This window comes from Chelonia mydas, chromosome 11 (assembly GCF_015237465.2).
Source record: "Chelonia mydas isolate rCheMyd1 chromosome 11, rCheMyd1.pri.v2, whole genome shotgun sequence".
Classification (NCBI taxonomy): Eukaryota; Metazoa; Chordata; order Testudines; family Cheloniidae; genus Chelonia; species Chelonia mydas.
This window is the reverse complement of record NC_051251.2, coordinates 6,634,525-6,660,675: the sequence shown is the minus strand read 5'-3', so window position 1 is coordinate 6,660,675 and position 26,151 is coordinate 6,634,525. Positions and strand designations below refer to the sequence as shown.

Below are 26,151 nucleotides of genomic sequence, written 5' to 3'. Positions count from 1 at the left end.
GGTTCTGTTGCTCCAGATTTCCCAGCATCAGGATCACTGATGGTAGCAGTGGTGGGACCAATTGTGTAACCCTGCTCATAGTGTGGCTGCATGAGATTGATGCGTAAAATGCTGGAGGCAGGTGGTGCCACTTGTATGCTACAGTTCCCATTTTCGTTATTACCAGTGGAGCTGAATCCTGCGTAGCCAAGGTGGGAAGTTTTAGTAAAACTCCCTAGTGTAGACAAGGCCAGTGTAAAATGAGTCAGCATCTATTTCTCTTCTCAGCTTATGTCTGTGAGAGTTAGCAGAAGTTGTCCGACAATTAGAACAAACTGAAATCATTAAAACAAACCTGGTAAATAATTACTTTTTCCACTGCTCTTCGTTTGTTTTTACATAAACTCATTAATTGGCTTTGTACACAACTAATCTTTTTTCCTTGTTTTTTTAGGGTCACATTGATAATGCTATATTCCTGTTATTCATTATCTGTAAGCGTATAGTGCAATATGCATGCAAAAGATCCATTTCAGAATGAAGCTCTAAACGCTGGATTCTCTGACACCGTTGGTTTCTCGTCTCCCTTCAGAAAAAGCTCTACTTTTAATTTAGGAATAAGAGCGTGATACCATAGTTGGTTGCATTGCTGTGAGATATCACGTCTGTTTACTCTGGGACCTAAAATAGAGCTTTCATGAGCCACAAAATTTGAATCTGGATCTGGACACTACCACAAAGTGTGTGTGTCAGGGGAGGCAAGTTTTGGATCCAAGGTTTTTATCTTATACACAGCTTGACTAATCATTTCGGAAAGTGCATCCTTCCATTTCCACTGATGAATAGAAAATAAAAGAATGCACAGTAGAGACCAGAAGCTCTGAAATCTTAAGTCAGGAACCTGGCTAGAAAACAGAAAAGCACTTAGCTCTTTGAGATCTGGGCCTGATTATTCTCTCACTGGAGTCGGACTCTGAACTCGGTTGCACTGCTGTGCAACTGGAGTTACTCCACAGACATCAAAGGAATGATCCCAGATTTTTTCTAGTGCAGTGGAGACTAAGATCTGGCCCTCTGTAAATATCTATTCTTGTTTAGATTTCCAGTGCCACGTGGTCTAAAATGTTTTCTCCAGGGAGAGTTAAGTACAGTTTGTTGTTAAAATGGGGAAAAAAAAAAGTGATGACTGAAATGTCAAGAGTAATTAGACTGTATGTTTGTGGAAATCCACAGTTGTGCTACATCTGTTCCTTTAATGGGTGGCAGATTTTTGTGTAAGCCAGATGGCGTTCTTAAAATGTTAGGGTCTCTACTGCACGTCAGACCTGAGTAACAGGCAACAGAACAGGTTTGGCAGTGCTGCCATGTATGACGACTTACGCAGCAACCTGGGAAAATCCCCCTCCGTATTCCTGACCAGGGCATTGGGGCAGCCGAAGAAGAGACTGTCCCCAAAGAATCCAAGCCAGGTTTACCCTGGGCCCTGTTTCTCTTGAGGCAGGACACTAGATATCTCGTTAGTAGCACATAGACGCAGAAGCCTTAATGCTTCAGTTCAAAAGTCCAGGGCTCGCTACAGTGTCCTCTGTCTGCGTCTGCCCCCGCAGGAGATTCCAAGCTGCGTTTCAGTACCAGCCACACGTCAGTCACCCTGGGCAGCCTCCTGGACGATCAGCACTGGCACTCGGTTCTCATCGAACGATTCAACAAGCAAGTGAACTTCACGGTGGACAAGCACACTCAGCATTTCCGAACCAAGGGAGATTCGGACCACCTGGACATTGATTATGAGGTGTGTTGAGTCTTTTGGGTTATATCTTTGGAGACGGGTATGAGCTTGGCGAACGTTCAGTCGCTGGGCTGGTTTTGTCAGCAGTAGGGATCTCTCTCTAACCTGTTTCCCTTCTCCCCTAAAACTCCTTTCATGGTTAACCAGCCTGAGTCATGGCACTTCCTCTGTGTGTCTGATGCTCTAGGGACATGGCCAGTCTCTGGGCAAGCAGAGTTGGAATGTACGTCAGCCCATGTGCTCGTCTGGGACTCAGCAGGCACAGCCTTCCACGGTGGAAAGGTCGTGCTGCGGCAGAATCCCAAGGAGGAATTCCCGCGGATTCAGAGGGAGTGTGTGCTGCAATGGCAACTCTACAACTGTTTTAATGGTTGTGTCACACACTCTCCATGCACATGAGTAGCTCTGGTGGCCACGGTAGAGAGAACATGGTCCTGTCCTTAACTCATCCCTACATAGCCCAGCCAGAATGCAGCTGCCTCCAGCACAGAGATGAAAGGTGACTAGAAAGCCTCTTCCCTCTAGGGAGGAGTGGTATAGGTGATCCCTACTTCACCAGTGCTTCCTTGAGCTGAACGAGGGAGAAACATCCTCCCCAGCAGGAAACCTGGTTCAGAGGCCAGGCTGGCAAGGGGAGGTGTATTTCACCCTCCCCACTACTCGGGTCAGCCCTGTACTCTCTGAAAAGTGCACGCAAAGCCTTTTAGAACTGTTGTCTGATCAGGTGTATGTTTAGCTATTTCCTGATTATAACCACAATGCTCCCATTTCCCACCCCCACTTGAGTATTTCCTGTGTTCCTTTTCATCATGCTGTTCCTGATGAGCAAGTTCCAGGACCGTGCAGAGCATGGTGTTGTGTTTGCACAGCCAGAGCCGTCATCCTTATTTGAATGTACTACACTGGCATCGCTCACTGTTGTGCAATCAAAGTCTTCTTGTCTGCGCTTTGGATTCTTTTCTCTTTAAAGGATCCACTCCCAGCGTGTCCTGAGTGCAGAAACCAGATGGCTTAACAGCAGCACTTATGCACATGCAGGTGCCTAGCGCCTCAGGGTTTCCATTTGTCAGTTACCCCAATGTTCTAGCCAAATTGTTAGACGCTCCTTCCCTTTCTGTCATTGCCTGGTGCAGAGAGGAAGAGAGACATTTGTGCTCACTGGCACTAATTAATAATTCTCCTGCACCCAGCCAGATGCCAGTGTCACTGCTTTCATTAAATCCTGTCTCAAAGTTCATATTTTACCGGGTAAAATCCTGACTCCATTAGCATTGACGGTAGTTTTGCCATTGATTTCAGTGGGGCCAGGATTTCATCCACTGGTCTCATACCCTTATCTTTGGTGGTGATGTAGCTGTTTGGGAAGTTGACATAAGAACAGCATAGATGGCGGTGTGTTCTTTCATTCCCATTAGGATATGCCTTGGGATTTTGTTCAGGAAAAGGAGTCTTTCAGGTTAATTCTGATGGTCTCATACTAGGTAACTGGTGAACCAGCAACATATTGCCATGGTTGCTTAGATTGCAGGTAGCTCTCAAGTATGGATGGGCCAGCTCTTGAGATGTACTTTGGTGTCATTGCAACTTTCTGGCTTATTCCTAATAAAAATAAATGTTCTGGTATTCTGCTGTAGTGATTTAAGCCATGGCAATAACAGAAATGCAGGCCTTGCTGTTTAGAACCTCAGAACAGCATTGCACGTGTTCTAAGAGATTACAAAAAGATTTGGATTCTTCTACTCTGTGAAAGATGGGACACGATCTACTTTTGGGAAACTCACAAGTAGATTCATTTAGCAACAGATTCTAACCAAATCCATGCTTCTTTGTAAATGATGTTGCATTATTATATATTAATATTTAATATTCCAGTCACACTCAGAGACCCCAGTCAGGATCAGAGTCTCGTTTTGTTATGTGCGGTACAGACATATACAAATACAAGTTCTGTGCTTCAAAGAGCTTAAGATCTAAGAAGACAAGTGACATATGACAGCTAGTGGGAAGAGGGACCCAGTCAAATGAATACAAAGTTTTATATACACAATACACTTTAAAAAAAGTTATAAATAGATAAAATATTGGTCTGATTCTTAAAACTTGTAAGATCCTACAGCTTTCATTGACTTTGTTGAGATTTATATTGTGGTAGTGTCAAGAGACTCCAGCAGAAACTGGTGGTTCATAAGAATGGCCATACTGGGTCAAACCAATGGTCCATCTTGCCCAGTATTCTGTTTTCTGACAGTGGCAAGTGCCAGATGCTTCAGAGAGAATCAAGAAAACAAGGCAATTATTAAATGATCCATCACCTATTGTCCAGTCCCAGCATCTATGCAGATATTTAGGGACATCCAGAGCATGGAGTTACGTCTTTGACTATCTTGGCTAATAGCCGTTGATGGACCTATCCTCCATGAATTTATCTAATTTTTTTTGGAACCCAGTTATACTTTTGGCCTTCACATCATCCCTTGGCAATGAGATTCCCACACTGACTGTGCATTTTGTGAAGAAGTACTTCCTTTTGTTTGTTTTAAACCTGATGCCTATTAATTTCATCGTGTGCCCCCTACTTCTTGTGTTATGTGAAAGAGTGAATGACACTTCCCTATTCACTTTCTCCACATAACTCATGGTTTTATAGACTTTTATCATATCCTTCTTTAGTAATCTCTTTTCTAAGGTGAACAGTTCCAGTCTTTTTAATCTCTCCTCATATGGAAGGTGTCTGATAATTTTTCTTGTCCTTGGCTGCACCTTTTCAATTCTAATATACCTTTTTTAAAATGGGGTGACCGGAACTGCAGGCACTGTTGAAGGTGTGGATGTACCATGGATTATATAGTGACATTATGATATTTTCTGTCTTATTGTCTACCCCTTTCCTAATGGTTCCTAACTCATTAAGTGGATGTTTTCAGAGAACTATCTACGATGTCTGCTAGATCTTTCTTGAGTGTAACAGCTAATTTAGACCCCATCATTTTGTATGCATAGATGGGATTATGTTTTCCAATATGCATTACTTTGCACTTGTTCACATTGGCATTTCATCTGCCATTTTGTTTCCCTACCACCCAGTTTTGTGAGATCCCTTTGTAACTCTTTGCAGGCAGCTTTGCACTTAGCTATCTTGAGTAATTTTTTTTCATCTGCAATTTTTCCACCTCACTGTTCATAAATGAAGTGGAAAAGGCAGTGAATATGTTAAGCAGCACAGGTCCCAGTACAGATCCTTGGGGACCCCACCATTTTCCTCTCTCTAATCTGAAAACTGACCATTTATTCCTACCCTTTGTTTCCTGTCTTTTAACCAGTTACTGATCCATGTGAGAACCTTCCCACTTATCTCATGCCTACTTACTTCACTTAAGAGTCTTTGGTGGGGGACCTTGTCAAAGGCTTTCTGAAAGTCAAGATGCACTATATCAACTGGATCACCTTTGTTCACATGCTTGCTGACTCCCTCAAATAATTCTAATAGATTGCTGAGGCATGATTTCCCTTTACAAAAGCTGTGTTGACTGTTCCCCAATATACCATGTTCATCTTTGTTTCTGATAATTCTGGTCTTTACTATAGTTTCAACCATTTTGCCTGGTACTGAAGTTAGGTTTACTGGCCTGTACTTTCTAGGATTGCCTCTGGAATCTTTTTTTAAAAATTGGCATTACATTAGCTATCCTTCAGTCATTTGGTACAGAGGCTGATTTAAGCAATAGGTTACATACCTCAGTTAGTAGTTCTGTAATTTCACATTTGAGTTCCTTCAGAACTCTTGAATTAATGCCATCTGGTCCTGGTGACTTACCAATTTTTAATTTATCAGTTTCTTCCAAAACTTTCTCTATTGATGCCTCAATCTGGGACAGTTGCTCAGATTTGTCACCTAAAAGAATGACTCAGGTGTGGGAATCCCCCTGACATCCTCCGCCTTGAAGACGATGCACAGAATTCATTTAGCTTCTCCGCAAATGTTAGTCTTCCTTGAGTGCTCCTTTAGCACCTTGAGCATTGCACGTGGCCCTGTCGAATTTCAGAGCGAGGAATTTGTATGTCCTCCGAACTTCTGGAAATCTAGCTATGAGTCTTCACCATCCTGCTCCTCAAGCTTTCATCAATTTGTTGATTTCTTATATGCTTTACAACAGTGGGACTGAGGAGGTGCTTGAAGCAGAGAATCATGGCTAGAATTGGGTGACAATTTTTGAACAAAAGTTTTTTTAAGTGTAAAATGGCCCTTTTTTAAAAAAAAATAATTATTATTTTTGTGAAAAACTTTGTGAACATTTTATTTTCTGAAATTTTCCAGATATTTTTTCAGAACTGATGAAAAACACCATACACAATGTTTTTTTTTTAATTTCTTTAAACAATTTTATTTAAACAATGTAAAAGTCTAATTGTCTTTGCAAGGTGCTTTCAGATCCTTGTAGACTAAGTGTAAGTAATTATCATTCTTTGACGTGTGTGTGTGACGGAGAGGGAATTTAGAGAAAACCAGCAAAAATGAGTAGCAGAGTCTGCGGGAATGACTCATGAGGAAAGACTAAAAGAATAAAACATTGTTTGGATAAACCACTACTAGGGGTGGTAGGAACAAGATTAATTTCTGGAAGCATTTGAACCATGTAGGACCCTCCATACAAGGAGATGAAATGGTATGGTATGGTAAGTGGTTATAACCTGGAGTTAAGAAATGCAGTTTAAGAAAAGGAAAATGTAGGCTGGATTGTGAGGCTGAAGACAATGCAGTGTAATGGAAGGTTTTTTTCAGCAAATTTAGGGGATTAAAGGCCTTGCTAAATGTAATACAACCATGAGTTTGGTAATTAAAATTATTACTGATCACTAAGGAGATATGTTGTCTCAATAATTCAGCACTGTAATTGATATTGATTTCTGCTTTTTGTAGAAAATTCTTAAGCAGGAGACTTAAAAGAACAGAAAATGAAAGAAAAATGAGGGTGATTTCAAGTGATTTCATCAAGAAAAATGATTCTCAGCTACAAAAAGCATTGCTGTTGCATAACCCTTCACGCCAATAACAAACTTGCAAGTGATGCAGAGTTGAAAACTATTTCACTTTTTATTGCCTGGTGTAATTATCAATCAATACAACCAAGGCTCAAGTTGATGAATAAAATAAAAAGTGAAATAGTTTTCAACTCTGAATCACTTGCAAGTTTGTTATTGGCATGAAGGGTTATGCAACAGCAATGCTTTTTATAGCTGAGAATCATTTTTCTTGATGATGAAATCACTTGAAATCACCCTCATTTTTAAGGTCAGGCTTGACAAAGCCCTGGCTGGGATGATTTAGTTGGGAATTGGTCCTGCTTTGAGCAGGGGGTTGGACTAGATGACCTCCTGAGGTCCCTTCCAACCCTGATAGTCTATGATTTACAAAGCAGTGCTCAAGGTTTTATCCATCTTCCATTTACTTTTATACCTAGTCTAACCTGGCTTTTTTTTTTTTTTAATACCACTCCCCCCGAAAATCCCACAGTTGCAACGACTGGTACACCCCAGCCTTGGGAGCACTGCTGGACTCACTAGTATAGACAAGGCTCCAGCGGCCACTGGAATTCGTACCACTGTCCCGTAGGCTACGTGTGTTCAGCAATTAGACCGCAGCCCATGTGTCTGAACTAATTCTGACCTAGTGAAGCCATGGCAGCAGAGGTTGCAGCTACTTGAGTGGCTTCACTGCTATTGTTCAATGCTAGCTAGGTCAAAGGCAGCTCGGCTACATCTCCACGTGCTGTAGACGTACCTGTAGAGGTTGAATGTAGATGTGGCACAATGACCAAGCTCTCGCTCCAGCCAGTGCGGTGCTGTGGGTATACCAGACACAGACGTATAAACACTTGTGGCTGCAGAAGCCTTATCTACTCTATAATATTTCCATTGCTGCTGGCGCTGGTAGGAGCAGTGGGAATTTCACTGAAAATGGGTCAGCACAGAGTAGACAAAGCCTTAAGGGGTGTCCCCACTTAAAAATTAGCCACAAGGCTTTGAAAATTAGCCAGAGGTTTGGGTTGGGATTTTCCTAAGAGCCAAAGGGAGTTACGTATCCAAGGATTCTGGGCACCTTATTCCCCTGGACTCCTTTGAAAATCTCAAACGAAGACCATATCTGTACTACGTGTGCTAAGAGGCACAGCCGCAGTGCTGTAGCTCGGCTGCTGTAGCACCATAGCTTAGATGCTAACTACCGCATCGGTGTAGTTAATTCACATCCCTGAGTGGCGGTAGGTAGGTCAACAGAAAAATTCTCCCATCGACTAGCCAGGTCTGCACCAGTGGCTAGATCGGTTTTAGCTATGAAGCTGAGTGCTGTAGATACGTCCGCCTAACCTGTAAGTATAGACCAGGCCTTAAAACATTCCACCCTACATTCAAGTGTGTGTATCCACCATTAACAGATGACAGATCCCTGCTAACATGTCAATTACATGTATTGCTCCATTGAGCTTCTCCTTTCAAACTTAGGCCTAGTTTACACTTAAAAGTTAGGTCAACGTAGCTATGGCAGTCAGGGATTCAAAAATCGACAGCACTGTGCACTGGAGCTATGCCCACCTAACCCCCCGGTTTAGATGCAGCTAGGTCGACAGAACACTGCTTCCGTCAACCTAGCTCCCATCGCTTGGTGAAGTGATGTTTCTCCAGTGATGAAAAACCCATTCCGAAGTCTGCGTCTACGCCATGGAGTTCTGCCGACGCAGCTGAAGTGCCATCATTGTGCTGCTAAATCCTCTGGAACAGGGTCTGCTGCCTGCTGCACAATTGGAGAAGATGCAAGGCCTGGCCTACCTTCCATGTCTTCTCCTCAAGAAAAAACAAGACGTTCCTCCAGGCCTTCTAACCCAGCCCCCACTCCCTTCCTCAGAGACTGCTGCAGGAGACCCTCTCTCCTGGCAGCTTCACTCTGTAGCGTCTCTTCCTAGGGCTGCCCTCACTGAAACTCCCTCTGATCCTTTATAGCCCAGGAGCAGCCCTGCCCCCTTCATTGGCTCAACTAGGAGGACCCGCTCGAGCACAGGGGAGCTGGACCTACTTTAAGCACAGGAACGACCCACCCTGTCACATCCCTGTAGTATAGATATAGCCTTAGATAAGTTATAAATCAATCTATGGCTTTTGGTAACTGCTCCTAGATACTCAGGCACTGCAGAGCTCTCGGTCTGAGTTTTCTGCCTAATGTAACCCTCAGCAACCTAATGCTAATACTCCTCTACTCTATTAATTATCTCCTCTACTCAGGTATCTCTAAAGCAGCTTAGGGGGGTATTTTATCTAAAAGAGCTTTTTCTTTTTTTTTTTTTTTGTTTTAATGTATAATCTGCAAAACTTTAGAATTCAAATACGCTGCTCAACTCAAGTGCAGTGAATTCTCACTCTAAGTTGTCATGTTGACGTACAATAAACACATTGTTTTTACTAACAGATGGGTGGTATTGGTGTGCCACTGCCCTCTGTTGGATGGAATCAGAACTACTTAATTATATCATGTAGCCTGTATAGCTAAGGTGAAACGGGGAATCTCCTTTAGCTGATGTGGTAGGGCCTGTGCTGTTTTGGAGCAGAAAGATCTGAGTTCTATCCCTCCTGCTGTTGTGAAGTTCCAAGCTGCCCTTGCAAGCAGCATGGTGATAACAGTGAAGTCGCAGGTGGCCACGGTTTGGATACAGTCTTATCAAAATTTCACTTAAGAAGGCCCCTCGGTGTTGCCTGACAACAGAGGGTGTTCTATGGCTACCTTCCATTGTCAGTGAAAAGGCCTTTTGCAGCTTACCCCCCATCAGCAGGTAACATCAGAGACATCCTGATGTTTTTTATTATATCAAATGATTGGAACTGGATATTTTATGCATCACAATGCTGGCAGTTTAGTGTCCCCCTCTGTATTCTGAAATGGTTTAGTCACCAATTGTGCTGATTGTTAATAGAAATCATCTGGTGTCTCTACTTTAATATGAAGGCAATGTGATTTAACATTTTCTCCCACAAGAGCTGTCCTGGCACTCCATGCAGTGCAGAATGCTGGTGTGTCTGCACTTTTCATGGGGGAATGTTCCTTGCAACCTCACCAGGGGTCGAACACAAGCAGTCCCTTAATGAACAGAGCTTCACAACATCACCCTAAAGTATTATTGTCTACATTCAACAGAGGGGAGAGTTCTCTAAATCACAGTGCCCTAAACCTGCCCCCCATCAGCCCTTATATATTGTTTGCATTTGCTATCTCCACCAATTGCCATGAGGATTATTAGAGGTCCCAACTGAAATCAAAGCCGTACTGTACTAGGGGCTGTATATGTACATAGTGAGAGTTTAGAGTCTAAGTACACAGCAGACAAAGGATGAGAGTGGAAACAGAGAGGTGAAGTGACTTGCCCAAGGTTAAATTGTAGATCAGTGTCAGATCCAGGAAGAGAACACAGGGCTCCTTAGTCCCATTTCCATACCCTAACCACTAAGCCATGCTCTAGCCTTCCTTGCCTGATCCTGTGTATGTAACTTTAGCGCCTCTCTCCATACACTTCACTTATTCCTTTCCCCTACATTTTGGAGTTGCAACTGAGTGTTGTCTTTGTTCTTTCCCAAAGCTCAGTTTCGGGGGGATCCCAGTCCCAGGAAAGCCAGGAACCTTCCTGAAGAAAAATTTCCTTGGATGCATCGAGAACCTATATTACAATGGAGTCAATATAATTGACCTGGCAAAAAGGCGTAAACCTCAGATCTACACTGTGGTGAGAATCAGATGTGTCTGTTTTTCTTCTTTGATTCATCACTTCCTTCCAGTCCCAGCTATTGACAAGTGCTGTCCCTCCTGCCAAATGATTGCAGCTTAGATTAGACCCTTATGTGTATAATTAGTTAAAAGGATATTTGCCTAGCCTGCTGCAACACCAAGAGAGCTGTTCAAAGGTACATGCACAAATTAGCTGTCTTTACTCATTTCCAGCTATACTTGAATCTGGGGAAGCTGAGTTGGAGGAAACTTTTTACTCCTTCTCCAGTGAATTAAGTTTGGATCGAAGTCCTTGGGTCTCTCAAAAGATTCTTTTAGGCCATCTAAAGTAATAAAAGCAGTAGTCAGATTCTCATTCTCCTACTGACTTTGAATAAAACCTTATTCCCTGAGTAGTCTCGCTGCTATTCATTGTGAGAGGGTATCAAAATCTGGCCCATAGCTTGAGCTTACCTTGGAAATTGCTGGGGGGGAAATTGCCACACTTATATTCAAATATGTTTCAATTCTTCACTCGTACCCCACCACCCCCATATATCCGAAATGTTGAGTTTTGGAAATTGTTGACGAATTCTGTAGCTGAGGCAATAAGGAAAAGAGACTGGCGGAAATGTCGTCAAAATGTTTTTCTGGGGTATTTTTTTGATTGTTTTTATCTTGAAAGTCACAATTTCACTGAAATTTCAAAATGTGAAACATTTCAGCTAGCTCTATTTATCTTATTCAAAAGGGCAAGGAACAGTAAAAGAAATATACATATTAGGAACATTGGACCTGCTGTAGGAAGTGTCTCATGAATTTGCACATTCCAGGAAGAAACTGAGGGACCCTTAACTTCATAAGGAAAGAGAATGGTCCACTCTACTCTAGTGATCAGGATTTTATAAAAACGCCATTGTGATTGTTTTTATATCCCGAGTGATTTACTCATGCTGCATGTGTTGGAAGGTTGGACAATAATATTTCCTTGGAGAACTTCCCGCATATATTTTTAAAAATAGGGCCAAACACTGAGGCAAAACATTGACTTCTAAATGAACTTATGAGTGATGCAGCCCTAAGTATCAAAAGAGACACATTAGTATGTTTTATGCCGGCATTATGTATGTGTTGGATCAGTGATCTGGAAATCACACTTTTTACGCCCCTTTAAATTGCATGTCTAGAATACATGGCCAGGGTCCTACCCTCACAGTATTCCAACTTGCACTATGTGGAGTCTTGGGTAAAAGTCTATTGTACATGTGTAGAAGTTGACATTGCTAAGCATATTCTTTCCAACAGTTCCAGCCCCCACATCCCCACAAGTCATTTTGATTTTCACAGGCACAATTCCTACCTCCTCCATGACTCAGGTGCTACAGGACCTCCACAATTCTCTCCTCACCCTAGGATTTCACTGACTCAGAGGATTTGTTTCTGAAACACTGAAAAGAGCTTCTGCCTTATCAAAGGTCTTGTGGGACAAAAGGCCTGTACTCCAACTCAATCGTGGTCTTCAAGTGATGATTCCACACGCCCAGAGTGTCAGAAAGTCACTCTGAAATTTCTGTGACTTCCCCGAGTTGTGCTTGGGCTTTGCTTTATGTTGCTGTGCTTTGTGAGGTAGCACTGAATGGGAAAACATGGTGAAGGGGAATGGCAAAGGCACACAATGAAGTATAGCACAAACTTTGGCTTTCCACTTCAAACAGTCCATTGTATACCTGAGTCCCTGTAAGTTTAACACCTGTGGAAGCTATTCTGTACCGTGGTCCAAAAAGTTCTGCTCACAAATTTTCCTTTGCTTACCTTCTGCCCATCAGTCCACTTTGTCATTCAAGCTGTCAAAGCAACTGTATTAACAAAGTGTTTTTCCAAGGAACAAGGGAGTACGGCCCCTTCTATTCTATTTTCAGTAGAGACTCTGTTTAGTCCTGGAGGCAAATGACAAATTACTATCTCCTGACTGACAGTCTAAACCCAGACCCACAAATATTAAACTAGAAAAGTCATCATTTCTGACCAAAATGGCTTTTCCCTCCAAAATGGAGGCAGACTTGAATGGACAAGTCTCTGTTTTGTCATCTTCCACCTAGTATACAGTAGCAAAATGTAAATATGAACCAGAGGAAGTGAGCCAGTCTTGTGAGCAGTGGGACATCCATCAGCCTCTGTTTTTGTCACAATATGGGTCTTTTTTGAGCTGGGAAGAATGACGACACTTCAACTTCAAAGGCACAGACCTCTTGGTGAAAAAATAAAACCCTGCTCGATAAGAGGAATGGCCCCCCAAATGGCTACACCTAGTGCAAGGGAGAGAAAACGCAGACTGACAATATAAACCCTCCATTTAGACAGTATGCTTGGATGGTGCATTTTATTATCATTGCACTTGTCCTTTTCTGCAACTCATTTGTAGTCATTGGACATGCAATAAATGTCCTTTGGGAAAGGCCTTGAGACAATGAGGCAATCTGTCTCTTCTGAACTGGAATTTGCCTTTGGATTTCCCTGCCTGTCTTGTTCAACCTGTATCTGTTCTGCTTGGTCATCCCATGCAATGTTAGTGCCTTCTCTCCGGGGAGCTTTTTCTTTCCATGCTGGTAGATTTTCCTCTTCGGTCCTTGACCTTGATAACTGTCGTATAGAGTCTCGGCATTCCATCTCTTAAATGTTCACTGGTTTGGGTTGGAAAGAGTTGTCAAACTTCCATAACCATCAGCAGCACCACCACCACCACCACTTCGGGATGAAATCTCATGTTCACCAAGTGTCCCTGGGTGGCTTTTACAAACACTTAAAAAAATCACCCGGTCTCTTAGAGAGCCTAATTGTAGCTGCTGGGGCAGGTTTTCTGCTCTGCCTCACTCCTTTTATGTGGCCCAGGCAGTGGAGACTGGCCAGCCTTGGGGAGTCTACAGCTGGTGTAAAGCTAGCTCCTATGCAAGCCTCCCATCAGTTCTTGATCCACTTGGTGGAGAGCGGGTATGGAGAGAGCATGATGATAAGAACATAAGAACAGCCAGACTGGTTCAGACCAAAGGTCCATCCAGCCCAAGATCGTGTCTTCCGACAGTGGCCAATGCCAGGTGCTTCAGAGGGAATGAACAGAACAAGTCATCGTCTATTGAGCCATCCCCTGTTGCCCATTCCCAGCTTCTGGGAAACAGAGGCTAGGGACACCATCCCTGCCCATCCTGGATAATTGCCATTGTTGGACCTGACCTCCATAAACTTATCTAGTTCTTTTTTGAACCCAGTTATAATCTTGGCCTTCACAACATCCTCTGGCAAGGAGTTCCACAGGTGGTTGCACTCCGGCACTCCCGAGCTTGTAGATGGTCACTGAGGCACCATATCTAGCTAGTACAGATTAGAGGGCCGGTAGTAGGTCAGGAAACTGTAACCATCCCTCATCTCTGCTGCATCCATCAGAAGCTGGACATAACAGAGCATCTGGCCTCCTGGTTCTACCCCATATCTGCCTAGTCTTAGGCTTTTGGCCTACAGTTTAGCTTTTAGTGAGATCACCCAGACTTTCAGACCTGTGTGAAAGAGCCCTTGAGTAGAACATGGAGGGGAAGTAGATGGGGAGTAGGAAAGAAGATGTCAGAAAAGACGCTTCTTGAGTTTCTTGACACTGTGCCATTGTTCGTGTTCACTTAAAATAGGGAATGTTCCCCTTCCCATTCCCCAGGTTCATAAATATATTGATGTATTTTTTAAATAGCAGAGAGAACCCCCAGCCTATTTGAGATCTGAGAGGAAAGTGTCAGGCTTTTCCGTTTCCTATTGTAAACCGGTGTAGTCAGCCCTCGTGTGCTTGAAATTCCATGTCAGCTTGCCATGCTGAATCTGGGAATGACAATTCAGCATAATGACGGATGTGGTGACACACAAATGCATCACTGTGCTCCCTGGGGAAATAACCAATTGCCAGCATCAAAGAGTGAGGAGAAATGCCTAGTGACAGGAGAATGTAAACTAATAATTCATTCCTTTCCAAACATGCTATTCTGTTAAGTTGATTTGAGGCACTATCATCTTGAGAAGAATCTGCTTGTCTATACTCATGGTCTCCTTCTGCCTAAGCACTATAATAAGCGTTCATTATTACCTCTTAAAATCAGGCCAGTCATTTCTAAATATCCCAAGTAGCGCTTACAGGTCAGAGAGTTGGAAAACAAACCATTTTTTAACTTGTACGCTGAGGAAAAATGTGCTGGAGCCATTGAGGGAAATCAGACATGGATCAACCCAATGCTTTCCCAGCTCTCAATTTTCCAGAGTGCACCATAACTTCTGCAGAGACGGGTGGGGCCATGGGGGAGAAATGCTGGAACTGCATCCTGGCCTACCACAAGACCCCCTGTGATGGATAGTTAGGCCGAGTCCAGTTCACTTTGGTTTTCCACTTCAATTTTTTCTTTCTTCATCACCCCTGCCCCTTTTTTCACAGCCCCTTCAAGCAGAATGTGAGTTAAATGACATCTGAATCAAACTCTGAATCCCGCAGCATTCAAACAGGTTCAAAATGAGGCTAAATGAGTCCACTAAGAACATAAGAAGGGCCATACTGGGTCAGACCAAAGGTCCGTCCAGCCCAGTAGCCTGTCTACCGACAGTGGCCAATGCCAGGTGCCCCAGAGGGAGTCAGCCTAACAGGTAATGATCAAGTGATCTTTCTCCTGCCATCCATCTCCACCCTCTGATAAACAGAGGCTAGGGACACCATTTCTTACCCATCCTGGCTAATAGCCATTAATGGACTTAACCTCCATGAATTTATCCAGTTCTCTTTTAAACCCTGTTATAGTCCTAGCCTTCACAACCTCCTCAGGAAAGGAGTTCCACAGGTTGACTGTGCGCTGAGTGAAGAACTTCTTCCTTTTATTTATTTTAAACCTGCTACCCATTAATTTCATTTGATGGCCCCTAGTTCTTATATTATGGGAACAAGTAAATAACTTTTCCTTATTCAGTTTCTCCACACCACTAATGATTCTATAGACCTCTATCATATCCCCCCTCAGTCTCCTTTTTTCCAAGCTGAAAAGTCCTAGCCTCTTTAATCTCTCCTCATATGGGACCTGTTCCAAACCCCTAATCATTTTAGTTGCCCTTTTCTGAACCTTTTCTAATGCCAGTATGTCTTTTTTGAGATGAGGGGACCACATCTGTATGCAGTGTTTAAGATGTGGGCGTACAATGGATTTATATAAGAGCAATAAGATATTCTCCATCTTATTCTCTATCCCTTTTTTAATGATTCCTAACATCCTGGTCCCTTTTTTGACTGATGCTGCACACTGCATGGACGTCTTCAGAGAACTATCCATGAGGACTCCAAGATCTTTCTCCTGATTAGTTGTAGCTAAATTAGCCCCCATCATATCATAGAATCATAGAATATCAGGGTTGGAAGGGACTTCAGGAGGTCATCTACTTCAACCCCCTGCTCAAAGCAGGACCAATCCCCAATTTTTGCCCCAGATTCCTAAATGGCCCCCGCAAGGATTGAACTCACATCCCTGGGTTTAGCAGGCCAACGCTCAAACCACTGAGCTATCCCTCCCGATAAATTGTATGTATAGTTGGGGTTATTTTTTCCAATGTGCATTACTTTACATGATCCACATTAAATTTAATTTGCCACTTTGTTGCCCAATCACTTAGTTTTGTGAGATCTTTTTGAAGTTCTTCACAGTCTGCTTTGGTCTTAACTATCTTGAGCAGTTTAGTATCATCTGCAAACTTTGCCAGCTTCCTGTTTACCCCTTTCTCCAGATCATTTATGAATAAGTTGAATAGGATTGGTCCTAGGACTGACTGTTGGGGAACACCACTAGTTACCCCTCTCCATTCTGAAAATCTACCATTTATTCCTACCCTTTGTTCCCTGTCTTTTAACCAGTTCTCAATCCATGAAAGGATCTTCCCTCTTGTCCCATGACAACTTAATTTACATAAGAGCCTTTGATGAGGGACCTTGACAAAGGCTTTCTGGAAATCAAAGTACACTATGTCCACTGGATTCCCCTTGTCCCCATGTTTGTTGACCCCCTCAAAGAACTCCAATAGATTAGTAAGACATGATCTCCCTTTACAGAAACCATGTTGACTTTTGCGCAACAATTTATGTTCTTCCCTTACAGCTGTAGTTCCCAAACTGTGGATCACCAATCTAAAACAATAACTTTTCTTTCCTGTTTCCAACCGTCTTACACTTTAATGTCTCAGTAGCTTTTTATATATATATAGCATGGCCTTTGGTCAGCTAGCAGAAGGGGTAGAGATCCTGCTGTGTACAACACTGTGATGTTTCTCAGGGCACCCCAGGGCTGTGATTCACCTTGTTGCCATTTTCCTCCAGCGTGGGGGAGCCTTGTGTGCCCAGCTGGGCGTGAGCTCCCTATCACTACCAGCCTGTCAGCCAATCAAGCACTCTCATCTGGCCTCTGCCAGCCCTGCTGGTTGACAATAGATGCACTCCGTTGCTGATTCCCTTCAAAGTATCCCCCTGTGGTTTCTGGCCCCTGATCTCTGAAATCCCAGCTCCTCCATTCCCAAAGGAACGGAGAAACCCAGTTTACCAGTTTCACCTTAGAGCATCGCTCCTGTATCACACACACAACTTGAATCCGGTTATAGTAAAACAAAAGGAAATTTATTTTATAAATTTATTTTGAAAAAGAGCAGGGATTCAAATAGAAATCAGTGTGAGTGATGGAAACAAATGGTTACATTCACAATAAAATCATAACATGCACCCAAGGACCTACACTTATTAATAGTCACCTTTTCCGAGCAAATAAAGTAGATTCTCACTCCCAAGTTCAGTCTTTTGCAGCATTTGCTGGCCCCAGGGAGCCAGGGCCTGGTCTGTCATAAAGCATCCTTGCTCATCAAGATACTTCTTCAGTGAATGGATGTAGAGTGTCTTTCTTCACCCTGTGCTATACTGAATCTTTTTTGCGGGGAGGGCGGGGCGGAGGGTCTTTATTTACAGATAGGACCATCCTCTTGCTGTCATATCATTCCTTTTCACTTCCAAGTGGTTTCAGTATTTATAGTTTATCTTTGATGGTTTTCCATTGACTTTTCAAGGTTATTATTGTGCAATAGTGGACAATAGCACAATCCATTGCATAATTAGCAAGGTGGAGGGGGTGACAACAGTGAGACATATAATTACCTGGTGACTCAATTTCATTCCAAGAATTCATAGTTATATTATTCCTTAAACGTTACAGTATACACATCTCACAATGATTAAGAGTAGCAATAAGTTACAAATTTTCAATAGAGACATCACCTGCTGCCCTTTATGGCTACATACCATGAAAGTGGTGTATTAGTTGTTACCATGATATTCAAGCAGTTAAGGATGCCAAAGCATCCTTATTCTGATTAAATGACCTTGTGTTTTTAAGTCTCATCCAAATTATGTGTGATTAGTATTCTACATACAGTATATACCTAGTGTAGGAGGAAGGATTGAATTTACTCAGCCAGGGTTAGGAGCTGGAATCTGAGCTATTCATTCCCATGGTTTAAGCCATTAGTCAGTCCACTTTGGCCTTATCATATTTTGACTCCCAGAGTTTAAAGGGGAAAACAAATTCAGTGAAGAAACTAATAAAAAAAAGTTGATCAGAATTGCTTTGCAGGCACTTTTCTATTTTAAAGTGGATATTGCTGAGTTTTAATAATAAAAAAAAAATCTCCTTGCAATTATGTTTTGTTCCAGAGAATAAAATCTAATAAACCACAGACAAGTTTGCCCTGGATTGGCATAAAGCACAAGCCAGTGTTGTGATAATTCGCAAATTTCAGCTAACTCATCCGTTATGTTCACTCCTTAGTAAGGTGAATTTGAAAGACTGGTTTTAGTCTTGCTCTCCCTCATCAAAGGAAGGAGAGAGACTATTGAGTGAGCTATAGATTAGTTTATTTTTTTTTCTTGCCATGCCTCCTTCCCTTGCTTGGGCTCCCTCCCCAGAAGGAATGATTTATAATTTTTCAGATGAGCTTTATAGCTGCTCCTGTCATTTGCAGCCGAGTCTCCGCTATGGCCGCATAGTATGGAGCAATAATGTTCAGTTACTGCAAGTGCAAAGGCTGTAAAATCTTTTGTTACAATGTTGGCCTGTGCCCTGAAAGCTCAGGAGGCTGAGATAAAGAAAACTCAGAGCTGTTTAGCCAAGCATCTAATCCCCCGGAGTCCCACAGGGAAAATACTGTAGTCTATTGAATGCTTTATTTTGGTTAAATGATACTTTTCCTTGCAGGGACCCAATCTCTAAATAAATAAATAAATAAAGCCAGCAGGACCCTCCTCTATTCTGTTATTAATACACATGAGGCCATCTCTTATGCTCGGGTAATCTGAGCTCTGTCCACTTACCAGCCATCTGACCTCTCCCTTTAACTCTCCCCAGATAAAATATCTCTCTGCTGCTTTGGATACTATCCCCAAAGTGGCTAATGAGCAGAATAAAGATCCCCTGTTCCTTCAGGGGCAGTGAGAGCTCAGAAATGTTCTTTGCTTGCTCTCCCTATTCATGCAATCGGCTTGGTCTGCATCTCTGTGGTAGGCTAAACATAGAGGCTTCTTGTTCAGTTGACTATTCTGTAGTGTTCTGATGTATCAGCATTGGTTCATCTGGCCACCTGCCTCATCCTACTCCAACTGTGGCAGTTTCCCCTGTTTCTTCAAAAGTAGCTAGGACTATGTAAAAGGCCAAGAAAAAGCTGAATGGTCCATTAATATCTGTTCTTCTAGGGTTTGATCCAAAGCCCTGAGAAGTCATTGGAAAGAGGCCAGGTGGCTTTGGGTTAGGATCATGACCTTCAGAATCATGTGGTCCTCTGTGTGGTATCATATTTGTATCCCAATCAACTATATGGCAACAGTATCCTCAAGTTGGGTCTCAGAAAAATATTTAGTCTCTTCCTTGAACACTAAAGTGCTATTTTCTGCTATGATTTCAACTGTTTAATCAACTTCTTTGCCAAATTAGGACACACTTACCCTGCTATGTCTCCCCTGACAATATAGAGAGTGATAGAACACTGCTCTAAGAGGTGAGGGTCAGAACCACATTTGCCTAGGAAATATTTAAACATCTCCATTTTATTCTGTAGATTTAGAGAGTTCCACTTGTAATAGTAGTAAGAGCCCTTTTGAATAGATTTCATTACTTATTAAAGGCACAGTTAATCAGTTTGGAGACATCAGATTCAATGGAATTCTCAAATGCCTGATGATAGTTAGCTGGCGTTTCTAGCAGCTGTACATAACTGATCTATCTCTAGAGACTAGACTCTTCTTATCCTGTTTCCCTGCCAATGAACATTTACTTTTCAGTTAAACTAGGTTAATTTGCAAAATCAACTGTTTGCTGAAAGTCTTGTATGCACTCGAGAGGGTTTTGAAACTGCGGCCAACTGGGTCAGATGAAATTTAGGTTTATAGGGAATTGTTTACTTGTGACTAGACCCAGTGGAATAACTTTGTGGATAATATGCATTGCAAATTTAACCCCTTTTATTTTGCAAAGCGTTCCCACTTTAGTAGATCAAGTATTCCACATAGTATACTTCATGTAGTATTCTTTGCAGCTAGCTGTGGGCAGGTCCTTTTAACGTTTGACTCTTGTCAGCTCTATGATGTTAAGGAGGCTTGGTCTAGATTAGTATGTGGATGGGAGACCAATCAAAATCAATCGGTACTGGTAATTCAGTAAGTAACTTTTTCATCTGGGTAAATACTGAACTCTTACCTTAGCATGCTGCTAAGAGGTGTTGTGCTGACTTACAGATGAGACACAAAAGTGTGCTTGAAGCACTTAAGATCCCACGATATATTTTCCAAATATGGGGACATTTACTCCAATATCCTGACCTATTCAAACTCAGGTAAATTACATTCTGCGTAATTAAAATCCTGTATATAAATTCAATCAGATGATGTATTCTTCACTTTCTAAATCTATTTCGGCAGATCTATTAGTGGAGGTAACTACATTGACATCCATGGAGCTGCACTGGCTTATACCAGGAGTGAATTTGGCCCATTCTGAAATCTTGCTGTGCACTATGAAACACTTGCTTTATTCTGGGGTGCATTTCAGCCAGTTAGTAACGGTTGCAAAGAATTTGGAGACAAAACCATATCTAAACTCTAGCTTCATTTAGCCATGCTATGCCATGCAAAGATTAGCACCCTGCTTGCTGCTCGTGAAGCAAATAGCTTGCTTCTTCTAATGAGAGATGGGGGTGAAGGCTCAGGAAAAAATATGAACAGCAGTGAACATTCTCTCTGAGCTCAAGCCTATGTATGTTTTTTGAGGTCCATGAAAGTTCGACTAACATTTTTGTAGAATTAGTTGAAATATTTTCAATGTAAAAATTTCAGACACTTTTTTTCTGCATTTTTAATTTTGACTATAAAAATATGAAAATGTTGAGCAAATTTTTACAGTTTTTCTAGGCGTCAGTCCAATCAGCTTTACTTATGTGTTCATGTAATTTTCATATGTTTTTGTGCCTTTTGGTTTTGGCTGAGGTCAGAAGAGGAAATACCCCAAGAAAAGTAGTCCTTCTTGTATCTCCTACTTAGATGAAACCAAGATATACTAGAAACTTTTAAGAGGTAATGAGGAAATTTCCATCCCAGCTCCCAGGTGATTGAGGCTTAGATAAGTTTGGATGCTTTTTGGATTAGAACATCTAAATCTTCATTCTGACAGGACATACCCTCTGTTTTCTTTTCCCATTGCTTATTTTGGTTCATCACCTAGAAAAAATAATCCACCAAGAGTTTATTTCATCCAGTAAGATATTAATTCTCTTTCTGGCACTTTATTAATTTCCAGTGTAAAAGAAAGACTAGAAAGTGTCTTGAAAATGATAGGGTATAGTTCCATTACCTGTCTTGTCATTTCAATAAGGGATTCCTCAAGCACCATACAAGTTCCTACATATCAATCATGTATTGCTCATTATAATTATGCGGTTAGAATGAGATATCAGCTCTAATGAGAGGCTGCACCATGAAGAAAGCATTTCACTTGAACGGGTTCATCAGCCCGTATTTTACAAAGCTTTTTGGTTCCACGCAAGCTGGTTGCTGCAATTTTCTAGATTTGAAGAAATGTTGTTCTGTAAATATGTTTTGACCTCATTAATTGTTAAGTTTTTGTTATCTGACTCAAACGGCCTGGCTAGATAATCAGCATGGAATATGGCTGAAAAAAACCCCAATAAGGTATCTTCTTCTCCTACTGGCTGCAAAAAGATCTGAGATAATGTTCAGAATGGAGCTACTCTGGTAGGTCAGTACCTATCTTCTCAAGTAGTCCCCCTGATTTCAGTGAGAGTGCTGGCAGGGAAAGGTTCTAAACAACCTAAGTATACCGTTGGAAATGTGTTTGATTTTAACTTGGCTGTCATCATTTTGTTGTGCATGCAGCATTGAAATAACTTCCCCAAAATTGTTTCTGTATAGGCAACAGTGGGAAGGATGTGGGTAAGAGTGCCCAGTGCCCTCCTTCATAACCATTGTTAATCAGAATGGGATCATCCAACAATTCATTTCTACACTGCTCTGTGGAGTAACAAGACTATGTCCTATAGACTGGTCTAAGAACATTGGCCACGTTCCACTTTGGGTGCTTACATTCTGACTACATAAATGTTTCCTGTAGTTTTAATTTAATAAATTGGTCTTCCCATCCTAACAAACTAGTCTGTAACTTTACTGGTTCATAAAGGCTAATACCTTTCAGCCCTGAGGTGGCTGCATTACAGTGGTGGGAAAAACATGCAATTAGAATTACATTTAGGGTAATGCTCTTCATCCACAGTGATCACAAAGCACATTAGAGGAGCAATTTCGCCCACCACTGCTGAAGGGCCAGCACTCTGGGATGAGACATGATGGCTGTTTAACAGTGCACAAAACAATGACATAAGTTTTTTCTGCCCCCTTTGAAGTCTTTCATATTGGGAGGTGCTAAATAAATCCAAGGGATCATTATTTTTTTACGGCGTGGTAGATATACATGTAAAATAAGAAAAAAATACATGGTGAGGTTTCCCACCCACTGCCCGAACACAAATTCTACTATCTAAATGCACAGAAGCCACCATATGTATAATCTCTTGAACAGCTGATCTGGTAGACAAAAGAGTTTGATCCTGTTCCCATTTTGGTCAATGGTAAAACATCCACCTTTGAGCTAAACTGAAACAGGATCAGGTCCATAACTGCGTTTCAGCAAGACACTTGCTGGTGTCAACCTATGCAGATGACATAAATGTACAATGTTTAGCATTCCTATGGAGAGCAAAATAATCCCCAAATCAAGGCCAGCTTTTAGGGCAGGTGTTTAAAGCAGCTGGCAGGTCTCCAAATGAAAAAAAAACAGCCTGACGTGTTTGCATCTTATTGTTTTTTAGGGCAACGTGACCTTTTCCTGCTCAGAACCACCAATTGTTCCCATCACCTTTGTCAGCTCCAGCAGCAGCTATTTGCTCTTACCTGGCACCCCCCAGATTGATGGGCTGTCAGTCAGCTTCCAGTTTCGAACGTGGAACAAAGACGGGATGCTTCTGTCCACAGAGCTGTCTGAAGATTCCGGCGTTCTCCTGCTTTACCTTCACGCTGGCAGGTTGACACTTGTCATACAGAAAGTGGCAGAAAACCCCATGGAGATCAGTGCAGGTACTTTCATTGGCTCCTCTTTCCTGTGCCTGTTTCCAATCTCTGGGGCCAGCCATATTGAAAGGGAGAACAACCACCTGAAGGAAGGTCTGATCTTGCTTTTCCTTACCAAACTGAACCTTATCTTTGGAGCAATAATAGCGGGACTGTCTACGTTAATGCTGGGCCTGAACCAAGGAAGCTTGGATCTGGGTAGCTCTGGCCTAAATCTGCCGAACAACAATTTTCTTTATAGTCAGCCTAAATTTTCTGTAGAAAACCAGACTGACTAACTTCCATTCCTCCACAGAGAAGTAGTGAAAATCCCGTCCTTTCAGCTATTAAAAAAGGTGGGCTAGATCCTTGAGTTTGCTCAAACTCCATTTCCCAAAGGACCTGAGAGAACTGGGTAAAACTGACTCTAATCCACCTCTATCCCTCCCACCAACCCCAACAATACTGGAGCCAGTTGGGGTCAGTTCGACCCCTGCCAGAATTTAGGGAAACCCTACGGCATCTCTCAGTTTGTGCCTGATTGCAGTGACTCCCAGAGCCATGCCCCTTTCTCTAGGCCATACCCCAGTACACCCCCTCATTGCGAGCTGCCAGGAGGGGGTGGTGCAGGGGTTGTAGTGCTTGATCAACAGCACTGGAGGATTCCTTAGTGGAGGGAGAATCTAGCTGGCCACTTAAGCCAGCTCTGAGGCTACTTTACACAGCTGGAATGGCACAAAGCAGACTTTAATAGGGCCAAGTGTGGAAAAAATACTCTTAAAATAGAATGTATGGAACAGCTCTGTATTGGCTGCTGTGGCTAACTAATAGGCCTGTTCTCTCTCTGTGGTAGAGCCATGCACAGTCTGGGCACGTCTCATGCAGGCTTCCCATTATAGCGCTGTTGATGCCTCCCAGGCATGACCTAGAGCGTTCCCATCATTAGAATTGTGAAGAAACTGGGGCTTGTAGGAGATGTGGCAAATTCATTTTCACTTGGGATCTGAACTCAGATTTCCCAAGGCAAATGAAGAGTGTGCTGGTAGATTAGAAATTAAAAAAAAAATCCATTAGTCAAAAAGTAGTAGTAAATAAAATGATCAGCAACATTAAAATATGCGGGGTAGAAACTGAACCTGGACAAATCCCTGGCTCTTAAAGGGAGCCAAAATCTGCGTTTGATAACCTTTCACAGGGAAGAGTTGGTCAGATAGAACCCTGGTGTTCCTCTTGCAAAGTTCGCAAATGTTAACGGTAAAAGGAGGGTGGAGCTCTGCACAGACACTCTTCAAGAAGCTGGCTAAAGTCCCAGGTTGCCCCCAAGGAAAGGTTGGATACGGCGCTTTCATCCTGCCTTGCAATGAAGTTGTTTGTGAAGGTGGGAGAAAATCAAATTGTTTTGCTGTTTAATTTGGTTGTGAAATTCTTAACCTGAGATAGCTGCAAAATATCGGTGACGTGGCTACATTCACACGAAAAGCATGGGGAAATTGCAAATGTCCACATCTCCCTGCAAAGGCATTTTTGTTCACAAATAGACCCATTTCCACCCCTAATTTGATCCATCTTCTCTTGAACAATTTTTAGACCTTAGCAACGTTTTTCACTTAAAAGTAGTCCTAATGTTGGATGAAAAATTGGTCCATTTTTCCTGGAAAATTAGCCTGTTTTTCCTTGAAAAATGTGCATACTGTAGCAAAAGCTTTTATGGAAATGGTCTCATTTCCTGGCTCCGAATTAAGTGATTTTCCCAACACAGTTTTTGCACTTATTTTTGAATTGTTAACATGCCTCTACTTATCACTAAAATCCTTTTCACTTCCTCCAAAAAGCAATGTTAATGTGAGAATCCCATTAGCAAGAATAAATATCAGAAGTCCAGTTCTGATCTTGCTTGCACCAGTTTTATGCTGACACACCTCCATTGATTGCAGTTAAGTTACTTCTGACTTACACTGGTGTAAGTGCAGTCAGAATCATGTGCAGTGACTTGTAAGGCTGTTCGGATAGATGACCTGGGATTCTTACGTGTTACAACATTTGAAGGGTTATAATTCTGACACAGATTCACAGAGTAAAGAAGCAAAGGGTCAGCTTGGCCTGAGCCTTGCACAGGTGTGCAAAAGAGAGAAGACACAATTAGCAATATCCCCTAGGAATATTCCCTGTAGAAGTGGCTGTGCCGAGTGGAAGTCTTGGCTTTCAAGGAGCACGATCGTCAAACACAATGCACATGGGCCTCCATATAGCCAGACGATATTTTGTCTTTATTAACATTATTTGGGGGGGGGGTGGGATTTTGCAAAGTCTTAAAGGGCTTTAGGAGCACAAGTTTCTTTGAAAGCCAGTGGGTCTTGTCCTCCTAAATCCTTTAAGAAGGTCTTGAAAATCTCTTCACTTCCTGTTATACTCCACAGCACTTCCAGAGGTAATGGACTGAGCAGAGAAGCATCAAATCATCAGCTCAGCTAGTTTCTTCTTGCTGCCTGCTCTTTGCATTCCCAGCCAGGCTGTTTCATTACTCCCCATGCAGTCAGAGACTGAACATGAAGGAGGCTTGGTGAACACCACCGCCACCTTCTCCTCCTCCCCGCTTCTCCTTTACCCTCTGCATTTGTCTTCCAGGCAGCAATCTCCATGATGGGCTCTGGCATTCAGTTAACATAAATGCCAGAAGGCATCGCATCACCCTGACTCTGGATAACGACGTCGCCGCAGCTGGTCACGCAACCACCCTCTCGCAGATCTATTCTGGGAAAAGCTACTATTTCGGAGGTAGGTTGTTTCAGATGGATTTCACCTGCCAGGGACGGAGCTTTGAAAGCCCATTTCTCCCGCTGTGTTGTGTGGCAGGGAGTTAGGAACTGGAATCACAGGCTGTTGTCCCAACGACGAGGGTCAACACATACAGTGCTGGTGTGCAGTCTGTCATAC

At 42.4% G+C, this 26,151-nt stretch overlaps 1 protein-coding gene across 3 annotated transcripts in view; it reads left to right on the top strand.

Moving 5' to 3' along the window:
- Positions 1 to 26,151, top strand: part of CNTNAP5 (contactin associated protein family member 5) — a 424,927-nt gene that overhangs the window by 214,807 nt on the left and 183,969 nt on the right. For 2 of the 3 annotated variants that reach the window (XM_043525185.1, XM_037912460.2), the window contains exons 6-9: positions 1,587 to 1,771; positions 10,387 to 10,530; positions 22,980 to 23,244; positions 25,843 to 25,992. In XM_043525185.1, coding sequence (XP_043381120.1) covers positions 1,587 to 1,771; positions 10,387 to 10,530; positions 22,980 to 23,244; positions 25,843 to 25,992 — 744 coding nt within the window. Of the gene's footprint in view, positions 1 to 1,586; positions 1,772 to 10,386; positions 10,531 to 22,979; positions 23,245 to 25,842; positions 25,993 to 26,151 lie in introns of those variants that run through there. The other variant, XM_043525186.1, reaches the window with a different exon arrangement.